General features: G+C 39.6%; 1 protein-coding gene across 1 annotated transcript in view; it reads left to right on the top strand.

The window, feature by feature from the left end:
• The window catches only part of nnt (nicotinamide nucleotide transhydrogenase), a 41,718-nt gene that overhangs the window by 18,705 nt on the left and 7,379 nt on the right, over positions 1 to 15,634 (top strand). Inside the window, exons 12-19 of the mRNA XM_079847248.1 lie at positions 2,942 to 3,052; positions 4,423 to 4,568; positions 6,316 to 6,511; positions 6,955 to 7,188; positions 8,450 to 8,610; positions 9,833 to 10,012; positions 11,793 to 11,952; positions 14,719 to 14,800. Coding sequence (XP_079703374.1) covers positions 2,942 to 3,052; positions 4,423 to 4,568; positions 6,316 to 6,511; positions 6,955 to 7,188; positions 8,450 to 8,610; positions 9,833 to 10,012; positions 11,793 to 11,952; positions 14,719 to 14,800 — 1,270 coding nt within the window. The remainder of the gene's footprint in view (positions 1 to 2,941; positions 3,053 to 4,422; positions 4,569 to 6,315; positions 6,512 to 6,954; positions 7,189 to 8,449; positions 8,611 to 9,832; positions 10,013 to 11,792; positions 11,953 to 14,718; positions 14,801 to 15,634) is intronic.

The raw sequence follows: 15,634 nt of genomic DNA, 5'->3' as shown, positions 1-15,634 counted from the left end.
ATTTAAAACTTTATCAGCTAAAATAACTAGCTTCTGACAGACGGCCGTACGCATCGATTTATGACGAGAGAGTAACCCCTGGCCCGATGCATGACGCATTGACGAACGTGGAAGCACAGAGGATAGAGCAAAACAAAACACCGGTCGTGAAAAGTCTAAAATGAGAATTTTAAAGAGAAATGTTGGAGGATTTCGATATAAGTGAAGAGGAGCTTGAGTTTGTTGCCCAGCCCTATTTGTTTGAACCGCGAGAGGCGTCAAAGCTTACGCAATGCCTACATCCGACGTCATACATCATGTCAGGGGTAACTCTTTTGGCGCAAGTCGACTTGCGTAGGCCGTCTGCCTGAAGCTAGTTATTTTACTTTGTAAAGTTTTAAATATGGATATTTTTCTTACACAAATGCATGGCTTCACTTCAGAAGGCCTTTAACTCCCGAAGCCATGTGGATTACTTTTAGGATGGATGGATGTGCTTTTTTGGGCATCAACATTTCTTTCTCCATTCACTGACATTATAAAGCTTGGAAGAGCAAGGATATTATTTAATTTATCTCCAATTGTTTTCGTCTGAAAGAAGAAAGTCATATACACCTAGGATGGCTTGAGGGTGATTAAATCATGGGGTAATTTTCATTTTTGTGTGAACTATCCCTTTAAGTGAACGTAAGAAACGTATGTATAACAGTATAGTGGATCTGTGTGTCAGGTCTTAAAGTGACAGCAGCCTAATATACCTGCTGCCAAATTATGAGATTATATTAAAAAAAATATCTATATGGCCATTTTCCCCCATGGTATCAATGTCAAAATTGTGGCCAGTGAAAATGCTGAGTGGCTAGTAACTTTGATAAACCACTATCCACAGTGGCTGGCCCTGTAAATATAAAGCTGGTTGTGAAAAGGGATCTGAGGCAAGTTCAAATTTGAAATTTCTCTCATGCACAGGTCATCAAAGCGTTCCATTTTCCTCATCTGAGTTTGCCCTTTAGCTACAGGGGCTCTCAAGTGGGTGTGAATTACCTACTTTAATAGGCAGAATGTCACCTAATTTTTTTTTTTCCACCCTTGAATTAGTGTCTGTCATGGACCGGCATAGCCCACCCGTTAGGCGGCGAATTCGGCTCTTCATTAGTCTAGACGTAATCATCAGCCAGGCAGATCAAGGATACTTCTGTGCTTCGTTAAGCTTTTATTCATTTCTCTCAGCAGGCTGAGAAACCAGGAAACGTTTCATTGTTTTTAACAAGTCCTTGGTGGTCTGCATTAAAGAGTCCTTTATGTCAAGAAAGCTATAAACTTCACATCGAGAGTGTGGGGAATCATCTGAAGCAATTAGTTTCCCTCGACCTGCTCCACACTTCCTGTGAATTAGTTTATTAGTCTTGTAGAGACAGTCTCTTGCTTTTCTTTGTCTCATTTGCGTATTAGGTGGTACATATTTGACACTTATTGGACTGTCTTTCACAGGTCTGGAAACGTGAGCGAGTTGGAATTTGCTTATTTCAGTGCCAAAAGTAATGAAGCTTTCACAAAAGTGACAGAGACGTTAAGCCACTAATGTGGAATTTCTCATTCTCATTGAAAGTGTGGGAGAAATTTTCCAGAAGCATAAAGTTACTCTTTTGCTCCCGGTGGAGTAAAGTTCCTCTCTCGTTCTTTAATCTACCTGAAACTGGTGAATCAGAATGACTCCACATCTCTTGATATGACTGTTTGAACATCACCTGATCCATCTTTACGGACAAATGTAGTCAACTAGATATTGGTTTTGGGTCCATTTTGCTGATGTGACCTAATGGATGTGTCATTTGCCTAAAACAACCCTTCTTTCCAAATACCTCATCGCTTTATCCTCCGTGATCACAGAAAGTCGGAAATATTATCCAGCCATCAGAACAAGAGCAATCCTTTTGTGGATTTTCAAGCTGGCTCCGACATCTTTCATTTTCATCCAAGAGTTTTATTTTACAGATATCCAGACCTCTGAATGTCTGGGTGCGTGTGTGGCGGTTCGTGCCTGTGTAGGTTTACAAATTGTCTGTTGCGTTTCCTGCAGTGTTGTGGTAGCGTGCTCTTGGCCTGCAAGCTGGTCTGTGATCAATTGTTACTTCAGAATTACAAAGTGAGAGGAAATGCTTACCAACAGTTACACACTTCATTGACTTAAGAGACCGCTAACCAACAGGGCCACCTCAGGTTTGGTCAGTCGATTTGATGCTGTGGAAGCATTTGAAAACGATTAAAGAGGTGATGGTTATCAGATTTCCTTCTGGGATGCCAGTGTTGTCCTCGTTAATTCCCGGTCAAAATGAGTTACAAACGGCTTGTTTTGAGTGCTGTGCCTGTGTCAGGCGTATGATGTAAGACTTCTAGTGGAGGGAGGAAATGGCTGGGACAGTTGTCTTGTTTTTCTCACTTGAAATAGTCACAATTTAGAAACAAATCTGGTAACCATAGCAAATTCCATTAAATCTGGCAAATTGTCAATAATTAGTCGGCATAGATGCCTTCAAAGATCTCTCAATTGCCTCATAGCCATTTAATATTAGTGACGTATTCTGATGGAATGCTAATTTTTGCGATCAACATGTCACTAATTTCTTTGTAGTGTAGTAGCTATTATCAGCGCCCAAAGAAATTAATTGTTTTTTGTTTATTATTTACTTAATCCATTTGTTTTATTTATATTAGCCTTTCACAATGAGTGAAATTAGTGTTGCAATCCATAAGATATTTTTTTATTCTATTCTTTTTTTTTTAAAGAACTACATTTTTATTTAAATATAAAAAATATTTAAAATATAATTTCTTCAAGAAAATGTGTTATTTTAAAATATTTGATTTTATTTTTTAGTAAAATATTCAATTTATTCCAATTTAATACATTTTTTTTAATTGTTTGTTTGTAAAAAATAACATGGATGCTGTGTGTTTTTAGGTTTGACTGCTGTTGGTGGCCTCTCCCTTATGGGTGGTGGATATCTCCCTGGCAGCACGGCTGATACCCTGGCCGTACTGGCTGCTTTCATCTCCTCTGTCAACATCGCTGGTGAGTGCTCTGAACACACGATACCATACCTACCAACACATCGCTAAAATGTCAGAGGCTGAAAGTCGAGTAAGATTACAGATGCGAGCAGGTGAGGGCTCTCCGCTCGGGCCGGCTGCTGCCCTCTGGCTGCCCTGCATCTTGTGTTCGTGAGAAGAGTGGCGTATTCCATTCCTTCCAGGTGGAATAGTTTAGTTCGTCAAACCTCACACCTGAAACAGGAAATGTCAGCGCGGCAGTTTTGCTTCAAAGAGCCTCGGCCATGTAATAAATCAGGCTCTGCTCAAAAGCAACCAATAGTGCCATTAAGGAGGAAAAGGAAAAAAATGTCTTGAAGTGGGCAGGTGGCCAAAATGCCATCCTGAATCCAGTGACCCCTTCATCCTGAGTCTTGATATGGTGGGCCAAGACGCCAGTCCAGGTCAGAGGATGTGTTAGTGATTTAATGGCATGCTACTAGGCTTTTACAGACATTTTTCATCATGCTACAATAACAACTTTTGATATGTGTTCCAGCGCATAAAGTGTCTGAATTTATATATTTATCTTCTCAGAAGGCAGGTGTTTAATTTCAGTTGAAAGATGTTTTTTTGTTATTTCCATTCCTCATACATGTTTCGTCCCGCAGTCCCATTAACCATAAACCTTTGGAAGTTAGAAATATGGACATTCTGGTCACTTTTTCCTATCCCTTAGTTTTTTCGACCATTTTTATTGTTACAAGTGCATGCAGGGAAAAAATAACAATTGCCCTTTCCAATTTAATTTCAATAAAAGACAAGGAATTTATGGTGAACCTGCTCCATTAATGACAGGAATGAAAACATATTTTATTCTTTGGCCCCGACTGTAATGTCTGGATATCCTTCACATTTAATTGTGGGAAAACGGAACGTTCTTTCTAATGCTGTATATACATTGTGTTCAACCGTCTGAGTGCATTTACTTTTTAAATATTTTACCGGGATCCTCAGAGGAACGGGTCACTAAGGTTTGAGTGAAACTGGATATCCGTCTGAGTTTAAAATGAAAAGCTTTGGTTTGGTAATCGTCCTAGTAAGTTGCTTTGCTAGGGCAGCGTAAGCCAGGAAAATGAATGTAAATGCAATCACATGGCAGTTTAAAAATACTTCACTAATGAGCAGCAGATGAGTGACTGCCGTCAGTCTTCGTGGTATCCTTCTGCAACTCAATTAGAACTTTTTTTTATGTGAAATTTTATATTATTACTTTTATATAATGGTATAATATAATTTGATGTATTAAATATATCATTAATACAAAAATAAATATGCATTCTTTGGATGAAGTCAACTTAAGATTATGTACAGTGTATATACTGTGTTCTTACTATCTGTTTGTTTGATCAGGTGGTTTCTTGGTTACTCAGAGGATGTTGGACATGTTCAAGCGGCCCACTGATCCTCCAGAGTACAACTACTTGTATCTTCTTCCTGCTGGTTTTTTTGTTGGAGGTTATGGGGTGGCTCTTCAAAGTGGCTACAATGTTGAACAGGTAAGACTGTATTGCTTAAAGTTAACAAACTGCATGATATGAAGAGTTTCAGTTGAGTTACTTGAGTTCAAACTTGCACTTTTCAACATGGCAGATGATAAAAGATGAAAACGTCTGTGTTGAAGGCATTGTTGTTAACTAAAAACTGAAACTATTATACATAATTTGTCAATTGAAAAAGTTAAAGTAAAATGATTAGATGGAAAAACTTCAACTTAAACATTGTAGTTAGTTGGCAACATATCTGATTTTCGTTTAAGTACTAAAAAGTAAAACTGAAATAAAATGAAAATTTTAAAAAGATGACAAGCACATAAGAAAATTGCTAAAACTTTAACGAAAATTTGATACTTTCAAAATAAAAGCTTAATCAGTATATTTATAAGTACTATAATAGTATATAAATAGTACTAAAATAACAATTTGGAGGAAAGGAAGGGTACACAGTCTAGTGACCAGCTTATCAAAGTTGCATAAAATGTTCAAACTATTAAAAATAATTTCAATTGAAATAAAGCTAAAATTACATGAATGTAAATATTAGATGAAATTTTAAAATATTTAGAATTGTTGTTTTGGAAACTTACTGTAAAAAGTTGAATTAAAGCTAAATAGAAATATGCTAAATAACATGCTTAATTTCCACTCAGAACACAATAGCAAATATTTAATATTTAAATATTTAATATTAACTTAATATAGCGAAAATCTAGTTGTGTTGTAGTAATGAAAAAGAGAAATGGATTCTGGAGGATATGTATCCTCTAGGGCTGTAATCTCCCAGTCGATTAGTCGATTATTGGTCGATACGTTCTGGCTCGACCAAAATTCTGATTGGTCGTTTTTTTGCCGCGTTCATTTCATGAGTTTTGCCGCGTTCATTTCATCAGGTGGAAAGCACTAATTGCTAATTGGGGTGTTTTCAGAGAACCCCTGTTTCACAGGTAACAGTCTGTCTTCAGAACACCCCTCTTGTTTTCACTTCTTTTGGATTAGCCCAACCCACTGGAGAAGAGAGACAGATTGAAGAAAGTAGGCTACTAGAAGGTTGCTGTGCCCACTGTTTGTATTAGTTTTGAGCCTATGCTTTATTTTTCAGTTATGCACTTTTAGTTTCTGCTCTTGATCTGGTTTGTTTAATAAATATTCTTTTTTTATTAAAGTGGACGTGCCTTTTGTGTTTAAGAGTAAAAGCTTTAAGTTAATAGTCTATTCGTGTCTCAGCCGCGAAGCTGAGCTCCTATGTTCAGCTGAGTCCTATGTGCAGGACTATGTGCAGCTCGCACAGAGCGGCTGAAATGATAGTGTCTGTCAGTTATTATAATACATATGACAGAAACAATCGTCTAAATTATGTTGCATATTCCTCAAAAGTTCTTGTGATGATAGCACTATTTTCGGAAATCATAGGCTATGATATTGCGCAGGTGCACGTGATGCAACGCTGTCAGAGCCGACAGACTCGTGTGTCAGACTCATTTCAGTGCAAAATAATTAGGTCAAAAACGATTTAATATACTGCAAATAGCCTACTAGTTTTTTATGTTTATTTATAATTCATTTAGGCGGACAACAAAGCTACCAAGTACTGCGCACAGCGCGCAGCTAATTAATTTAACGGTTTTTTTCCTAACGTCATTTTTAGTCTATTTTTAGTTGAAAATTTCAGGACTTCAGTCGACCAAGTTTTTCTTTGGTTGATTACAGCCCTAGTATCCTCACTTCCTGTAAACCTTCTTGTGTGCAGATGATGTACTTGGGCTCCGGCTTGTGCTGCGTGGGGGCTCTGGCGGGTCTGTCTAAACAATCCACAGCCCGTCTCGGTAACGCCCTGGGCATGATCGGAGTGGCCGGTGGCATTGCTGCTACTTTCGGAGCGTTGAAACCTTCCCCTGAGCTCATGGCTCAAATGAGTGCGGCCATGGCGGTGGGTGGCACTGCTGGTGAGTACGTGTGTGTGTGCTCGTGTCTGTGTGCATTTCTTCTTTAGTCAGCAGCCTTTGAACCTAGTGTGTGTAAGTAAATTGGAAGTGGCCTTGTGATTTTTCCCCGCAACCCCAGGTAATGGTCATCAGGTCATGTGAGTCACATAGCACGGTATCATTCTTTGTAGCCAGTCATGTCTAATCTAAATTGCTAATTATTCCTGGAAACCTGCTGGAACATAGTTTAAACCGTCCCGACCAGCCCCAGCTCAAACCAGAAGTCTGCTTGATTCCAGATGCTTCCTTCCTGAGGTCTCAGCCCGCCCAAAACATGCCCTCTACACACCCTTCCCCCAACCTGCACTCCAGATTCACATCAACACACACACACCGCTTCATCGGATGTGACCCGCTTACCAGCAGGCCTGAATTCCCCTTTCTTGTTTGCTCCACCTTTACAGGTTTGACCATCGCTAAGAAGATCCAGATCTCGGACCTGCCGCAGCTCGTGGCCGCTTTCCACAGTCTGGTGGGTCTGGCAGCCGTGCTCACCTGCGTGGCCGAGTACATGGTGGAGTACCCCCACTTCGCAACTGACCCTGCAGCCAACTTCACCAAGATTGTGGCCTACCTGGGGACCTACATTGGAGGAGTCACCTTCAGTGGATCTCTGGTGGCTTACGGCAAACTTCAAGGTCCTGCTTGATTGGTTAGATAATAACACTTAAAGGGATAGTTCACCCAAAAGTGACCAATTTTGGCATAATTCAGATGCCCTCATGTCTTTCAAAACCTGAATGACTTTCTTCTGTGGAACGCAAAAAAAGATTTTGAAGAACAGTTTTTATCCATACAATGAGAATCAGTGGGGTCCAAAACAAACATACAGAAATTTTCAGAGAAAGTCATTCAGGTTTGGAACGACTTAAGGGGGAGTAAATGATGACCGATTTTTCATTTGTGGGTGACCCGTTTCTGTTCTGTCCCCCCCAATATTTTATTTATAATTTTAATAATAATAATAATAATAATAATTATTATTATTATTATTATTTGTTGTTTCTTTTTTTTAAATAAAGAGAAAAAAAAAAGAAATTTAGTAAACATTCTGTTTATAAGTGGTTCTCATTACAAGTACCTTCCCAAATGCCCATTACTAAGACAATGAAAACACCGGATCATGAGCTGCTCACATATACAGTGCCACGCTTTACTCTTAAACATGCTGCTTAATTAAATCAGAGCCTTTGTGATTTGATTATCGCCCTAAACTATATAGACATTCCATTTTATTTTTATTAACCGTGCTGTCATGAGTCTAAGTCCTTATTGTCTGGTGCGGCTTTGTTTGTTAACTCACCATCCCACCGGTGCAACACACATGCCTCATGTTTAAAGCTTGGCCAGGCGGAACCTCTCAAAATTTGGCACTAATTAGTCCCTCCGCCCCCCCAGTCATTTTCCACTTGTCCCTCAAAGCTGGGACGCATTATATTCAGGAGCTTTCCCATTCCTCCACCACTCTGAAGCCTACAGGCTTGCACTGATAAAATCAATTAGAAGTCTCATTTTTATCCTTGCGAGTTTTTCTTTCAGTGTAAAAGGGGGGTAGAATGCTGTACATAATCGCCCAATCCAATTGTATTGCTAACTTGTTACGTGTGTAACTGATTCGGTAAGTGTAATTTATTCGGCTCCTACTGAGTTTTTCCTGCATTCACATACTTTGTCTTGCACTGATGATATGTCTTGCACATATTATTATAGTTTACAGAGCGCTAGCAGATGCTTAAAGTGCACTTAACAACATGACATGCAGTTGTGTACCTTTGTTTAAAGCTCAACTCAACAACAAGCTTCACGTTCCCAAACAGCACATCAAGTCCATCGTCTAACCCACTTTTTGCTGAGACTCAAATTGTTTTGCTCTTCTCACTTCACTTCCTCCTCGTGCAGGTCTTCTGAACTCTGCTCCCCTTATGCTTCCTGGTCGTCATGCGCTGAACGCCACCCTCATGGCTGCCAGTGTGGGCGGCATGATCCCCTACATGCTTGATCCCAGCTACACCACTGGCCTGACCTGCCTGGGCTCCGTGTCTGCACTCTCTGCCGTCATGGTAAGGGATTCACAGCTTTCTAAAATCTTTTTGCCAGGTTGTCTTTTATACAATTGTCTTTTATAAAAAATTATAATATAATTTCTTGAGTGTTGCTAGGCAGGTCAGATGTGGATGTTTGGTTTTTGTTTTATTTTTGTATGTGTATGTATGTATATGTATACAGTATGTATATGTATGTCATTTATTTCTTTATTCTTTTATTTAATGGTAGCCAGTAAAATGTACACAGAATTTAGTGCGTAATTAAACAGTATTTACTCTAAATTCAGTAAACAACAGAAAATATCCTCTGTCCATTGACAAGACTGTCGGTTTTGGAAGACACGAGGGGGAATTCTGAAAATCAGTCTGTTAAAATGCCCAAATATAACCTGATCTGTTTTGGCCAATATATTGGCCTTCTGCTGGCTTAAGTAGGGACAGTCATTTATAAAATTGCTCATTTGGTTAGTCATGATATGAGGATGTAGAGATTAAGATTTTGAGTGAGTACACTATATACAACTAATGTTCAGCGCTTCAGAACGGTGGGCCATACGTAAACCTCTCAGCTCATGAAACCCATCTCCCTTTGGCTTTAGTTTTATATAATCCATAAGAGCACACGCCCATATTATGACAGATACAATTAATTATCGTGAGGCTTTCATCATTTGTCAAAAATTAGGAAGCTGACATTTTTATACAGTTCCTTTTACCTCTGTAAAGAGAATCAATCACCTGCAGTATGGTGTCTGGCTCTTTTTACAGCGACATTCTTTAGGTCTCCATCTTCTTGCTTGTTTGAATATATTTTTTTACATGATGTGTGGTAGCTGGCTTTGTTCAAGCCTGTTCCCTGAGGAAAGTACATTGTTTGATAATACAAGTCGATATCATGGACGAGAGAAATGAATACTGTGTTTTGACAAACACCTCATGCCTTAATTGAAGCCCATTGCAACCAAATCTGTGTGAAAAATGTTGCTCTGGCGTGATCTATATCGCATTTCCTATTTGCATCATCACCCAGTGTGTAAATGAACAGACTTGGTTTATAGAAACGAACCGCGTGTACAATGCTCATACCTCGGGCTTGTGGTTTTTCTTTTGGTGGACTTCCTTTTTGTTTAAACGATGGAATCGAGTTACTGTTGTGCTTTGCTCACTTGTCATCATCGTAACCTTTGATCTCCACCCTTTTTCCTCTCCCTGACCCCTCTTTTCTTGTTCTTTGTAGGGCCTGACCCTGACAGCCGCCATCGGAGGGGCCGACATGCCCGTGGTGATCACTGTGCTAAACAGCTATTCTGGCTGGGCCCTGTGCGCTGAAGGATTCCTGCTCAACAACAACTTGCTGACCATTGTGGGTGCCCTCATTGGCTCTTCTGGAGCCATCCTGTCCTACATCATGTGTGTGGTAAGTTCAGTTCACTAATTTTGTTCACACCTCTTTAATGAAGTAGTAGTACTCACCCTTAAGTTGTTCTAAACCTGTGTGTTTCTTTCTTCTGTTGAACACAAAAGAAGATATTTTAAAGGATGTTGGTAACCAGACAGTTGATGGTAGCCATTGACTTCCATATTGTTTTGTTTTTTTACTACTATGGAAGTCAATGGCTACCATCAACACTGATTAACAACATTCTTTAAAATATCATATTTTGTGTTCAACAGAACAAAGAAACTCATACAGATTTGGAACGACATGAGGCTGAGTAAATGACAAAATGTTCATTTTTGGGTGAACTATCCCTTTAATGTGAAAGAACCTCACCGACCTCAATATTAAAGAATGTATAATGTATTTTAAATGTATAATATTATTTTAGGTCAGATTGGAACCCAGATGCCTTTGTTCTCAAAGCGAAAAACTTAAATCTAAAGCAAAAGTTGTTCTAATTGTAATATTCGTCTTGGACCTGATCAGCAAATCAATTAATCACACAGACTTATCAGTGTTAAAAGGTCATGTTAAATCATTTGTGGAAAACCTAATTAAAGCTGCAGTCCGTAGTTTTTCCTCTTTGTCGCCATCTCTGTTTGAAATCTGCAATTGCAGTTATTCTCAGAATTATCAACTTTACATGAGTTGTGCCTCGGCACGGCACAGCGTGGATGAATCCAATGTTTTGAGGAGAATGTGCAGCTGTCAGTCACCGCGCTGGTGTGGATACTGTCATTCGCAATCACAGATTCTACTTTTTGGAAGTATGACCAAATTTTCACTGGAAAATGTCATCTGAACAAGTAACATCCACTTTTGTTCTCACCAACTAAGAGAAATTTAAGGCTGATTAAATCTAACGATCACTTATCATATCACGTCAAACCGTGCAAATTATACTTTGTTCTCAAATTGTTAATGTTAACAACATCAGCATTGCGGGACTACATTTAATGCCCTTCCGATAATATCCTTGTTTTCGCATGGGCCTGGTTGCAGTCTCTTTTATTCTGTAGCCACTCTGAAGTCCGAACATAGTCTTTTGCGTTTTACAACGGGTGAATCTCCAGTTGTCACTGGTGATTGTCGTTTGAACCTTTCTGGATCCGCCATCAAATTGATAAGTTTAATTATATAAAGTGCTATGAGAAAAGGCTATAAATCTCCACCTCCGACATCCTCACACGCAATATAGCCTACTAGCCGAGACTCCTTCTTTATGTGTACAGATGTGACGTAATGACGCAAAGACAAGCTCGAATTTCCTGCGGAAATCCACCATTATTACAAGCTTACCGTTTTGAATCGAGCTAAGGCAAGCAGATAGTTTTGAACACTGGCTGGTTATGTACTTGCTCAAATTTATTTTGGATAATTTTGAACCCAAAAAAGTTACTTTAATATTAGGTTATAAAACACGTGTGCGAGTCTAAAAACCTTGATCACAAAGACTGGATTTTTCTGTTATAATGACTCCCATGGCTTGTACCTCTCTGGGAATTCAACACCATGGTTTTCTTTTAGGATGAACGGATATTATTTTTTACATACCTGCTTTTATTCTTCTCTCACATGCAAATTCCTCTAGTCATTTTGGCTGTGTGGCACGCTTCTTAATATCCTGTTAATAATGTCTAAATGTCATATGGACACACATTTTCTTGACACAATCTTTCTTCTTTTTTTTTGCTGAGAAGCGGACTTCATACTCTGCAATCTGATTTCCAATCTCTGGGTGTGTTTTCCTTGCTAGGCCATGAATCGCTCCCTGGCAAACGTTATTCTGGGTGGTTACGGCACCTCATCCACTGGCACGGGCAAGCCCATGGAGATCGTCGGTACCCACACGGAGGTCAACGTGGATCAGACGGTGGAGATAATCAAGGAGGCTAATAATATCATCATTGTTCCAGGTAATGGAGGCCCCTTTGTTGCCTTGCACATCTGAAACTCCTTGGTTTAAACTAGATCTGGAGTGTCCTGTCAATGACTTCAAACGATCCTTTATGTTATGTCTGTTAAAGCAACCTTGGTTCATCTCCATTACATCACTGGTAATTTTCTGACCCCTCCTGTGCGGGATAACCCCCCTAGAGAGCGCCCTGAGGCATGCTGGGACTTGTTTTGAGGTGGTCTTGAATTCTCACATGTTTTTTTGGGGGCCAGTTTTTATCTTTCTATTTGGGTTCGCCTCTCTGGTGTGTGTTGTGGAACGGCGCGGTTGGCCTCCTGTGGCATTGTTCGTGTGAGCTGAGCTGTGGTGGGTGATGTCAGGTTTATCTCTTATGGCACGTTTCTTTTGCCTAGCTAGAGCTGACTGATCAAGCAAGATGTGTCAGATGAACTTTAACTGTGTTTTCCTTTGATACAAGTTCAGTTGGCAAATAATTTAGTTGGACTCGTATATCTGAAGTGAATATTTTTCTGTGGCTGGTTCCTTAGCAGGGGCCTCCGTAATGGCCTCCAGCAACGGCAGCGACTCTCACGCTGCTTTGTTCTTCGCAACAGACTGTTTTATAGTCACGTTTTATGGTCTGACAGCAGGTCGAGAACATCAAGACCTTGGAGGCGACAGGACAGTGGAAAAGAGGAGCGATTAGATGTGGGAATATGAACCGAAAGAAAAGGAGAAATGATAATAAACAGTGCAGTCCAGAGTAAACAAGACTCCAGGGCCAAGCACAACAGAGACGGCCCCTTTTATTTAAAACAAATGGCCGTCCAACGGGCTCTGAGGCATCCAAATTTTCCCCTCTTGACCGTTGCCTGTTAAGCCACTGCCAAGATGTCTGAGAGAGCCCTGTGCTCATGGACAACACTGACCTAGCCACCGTGAAGACCATTAAAAGTGATTCTGGCTGGCTAGATAATGTTAACTTGACTTTTAAAACCCTGGAATTAGAAAAAATGTAAGTATCCCAATTAGGGCCTCACGAGATATCGATATCGCGATGTGCACATCCACGATAGTCATCTCGCAGTATGTAGGATGTCAAGTATAGGGATCGTTTGATCTGTACGGACCTGGCACCACGGTTTGAAACGCATTCTCAGATTAACTGTATAGTTTAACCATCGCAGAGGGAAAGTTTATCACTTGCTTGTGTTTTAGGTCGTGTCAAGCAATTTTAAACTACTTGAGAGCAAGAAGACGCGCGTACACAGAGCATCATGGACAGCAAGGGAACACCAAATTCCGTTCTCTTCTGCGTCTATTTGAGCTTGAATGGACACATGCACGCAAAATTATGTCAAAATGCCCGTCTCTGTGAGTATCCTCGTAAACAGTCGCTTATGGCTTATGTGAACATAAATAGAGGGAGAAAATGGATGGTTATCATTATATTGGATCCGTGAGCAGCCTAATATATTCCTGCTGCCGTCTGTCATTTAATGTTAATCAAACAACAAAATACAAACACAAAATCATTTTTGTAGCTTTAAAAACCCTACAAAATCACCCCAATCATCCTTGAATGATTAATTCTTTCCAAATAGAGCCAAAATGGTTTACATATCACAGAAAAATTAAATATCGCAATGTCAGGTTTTTCCAGTATTGTGTAGCCCTTCCCAAATGTTTAAATATGGTAGCTACATTACACTCTTACACTGGCCCTGGCCGATCAGACCATCCTTATTATTGAGCCCTGGATTGCTAAATAACATATAATTGAACCCACTTAAGTTTTCTCCCCTCATTGACCGCTAAATCCATCCATCAGCCGTCATTGCGTTGTCCTTTTTTTGGTATATTTTGAGTGGGGTTTCCTTCACTGCTCAGTCCTTACACTGAGTAAGCAATGGCCTTGTTTCCATTTCCACATTTTTGTATAATTTAAGTAGTCATAGTCACTTTTGGTGATTGACAGCTGTGAAAACATTTAAGACTTTTCTGTTTAAGCTTGAAGTTTGCCAACCATGGCTGTTTTCCCAGGGTGAAATGTCTTTCATTTAAAAATAAAGCTGCAAAAAATCATTAGGAGTGAGGAGGGTTAGTCAACATGCACTGTGACATGCTTGTTTAAATGGGAGGATTTGAAGGTTGTTGTAACAAGCCTATCAGAAGGCTTAAAACTGACTGACGTGTGGAATTTATATTCGTTTTCCTCAACGTGCTAAATTGTTTATTGATGAAAGATTGATAAGTCTTTTTTAAATTGTTGCATAGTGCACATTACTCTTTCTGATCCCAGTTCAACTTATTCTGTGCTGCTTTCAAAGTGCACTTAAGGTGTACAAATAAACACTTGTGAAATATTATTATGAATTCTGGTGCTGTAGATTCATCAAAGATGCATTTCAACATGAAGCAATTTTCTCTTTTCTGTTTGTTTATAATCCTGCAGGTCATTCAAGTTTTAATTACTTTATCTTTGAATCTTTGAATGGAGCAGGTCGCTTGCTTGCTTTACTTCAAAACAGATTTGTCCTTTTGTTTATAAATTGGGATTATTTATTAGGCCAAAATCAATTCACATGACATACTGTGAAAGATGAGGTATGATTACTAAAAGTATAAAAATGTGTAGGGATCATGCAGAGTTCTTTAGTTTTCCTGTGGGAGTTTTCTACCTTCAAATAATAGTAGCAGCTGTTTTTTTGTTGTTTTTTCCTATGTATGCATGCATGCATGTTTAGGTGTGTTCCTTATTTAATTGGTGTGTCTTTTACTTCAGGTTACGGTCTGTGTGCAGCGAAAGCTCAGTATCCTATTGCTGATCTTGTCAAGTCACTGTCTGAGCAGGGCAAGAAAGTCAGGTAAGAAACATTCAAGCATCTTCAGTCGTTTTCAAATCTTTACTGTTTAACTGTGATTTGACACCATGATTAAGCCATGTGTGCACCACGAGATCTGTGATACCAGGAGAAAGCTATCCGTTAACATTTCCCATTGATCTCAGTGGCAGTTGCTGGACACCCCTTATTAGTAAATAATGTCCTATGAATTATTGAACTAGGATGACACTTGGAATCTCTCCTTTCTTTGTCCAAATCCTCACTCTCCCAGGCTTTCTTTCATAGAGGAACTTTAAAGTGTTATTTTAAAACTTTGTTTTACTTATCCATAACACACGTTATCCGTAAAAGATTTTAAAGGCATTATTATATATTATAAACCATAATAATAGTTATTTATTAATGTTCTATTAATGTTCTTTCTGTCGGATGTTTTTCTACCCTGTCTCTTTAAGTCCAAAGTCAAGACAAAAATATTGTGTGTGTGTGTTTTCTGTGAGTTTTAGTCTCTCTGAGGGGGTCTGAGTCTTGTCAGTACGGCTGGATGAGTGTTTAAATGGCTCACTACTAGTTGCAGGTCAGTCTGGTAAACCTCTGAACGGCAGCCTTCTCTCTGCATGTCGGACTCCTCCATTTCAAAGAGTGCTTTTGAATATCGTCATTCAGTTGCTCTATTGTCTGGGGCTTTTGTTGCCTCTCCAGTGTATGTGTAATGCCCTGTGATCTGAGAGCGCAGTGTACCCCAGGCCTCCCAGTGCTGTGAAAGAGCCGGTGAAGAGCAGAGCGATAGGTGCGGGCTACGTAATACTTTCCACAGTCCCGATGATGCCTCTCAGGTTGCAGGGCGTGGAAAGA

The sequence above is a fragment of the Squalius cephalus genome (assembly GCF_949319135.1).
Source record: "Squalius cephalus genome assembly, chromosome: 17".
NCBI classification, from domain to species: Eukaryota; Metazoa; Chordata; class Actinopteri; order Cypriniformes; family Leuciscidae; genus Squalius; species Squalius cephalus.
Note: the sequence above shows the minus strand (reverse complement) of the source record. Positions and strands in the feature narration are given on the sequence as shown.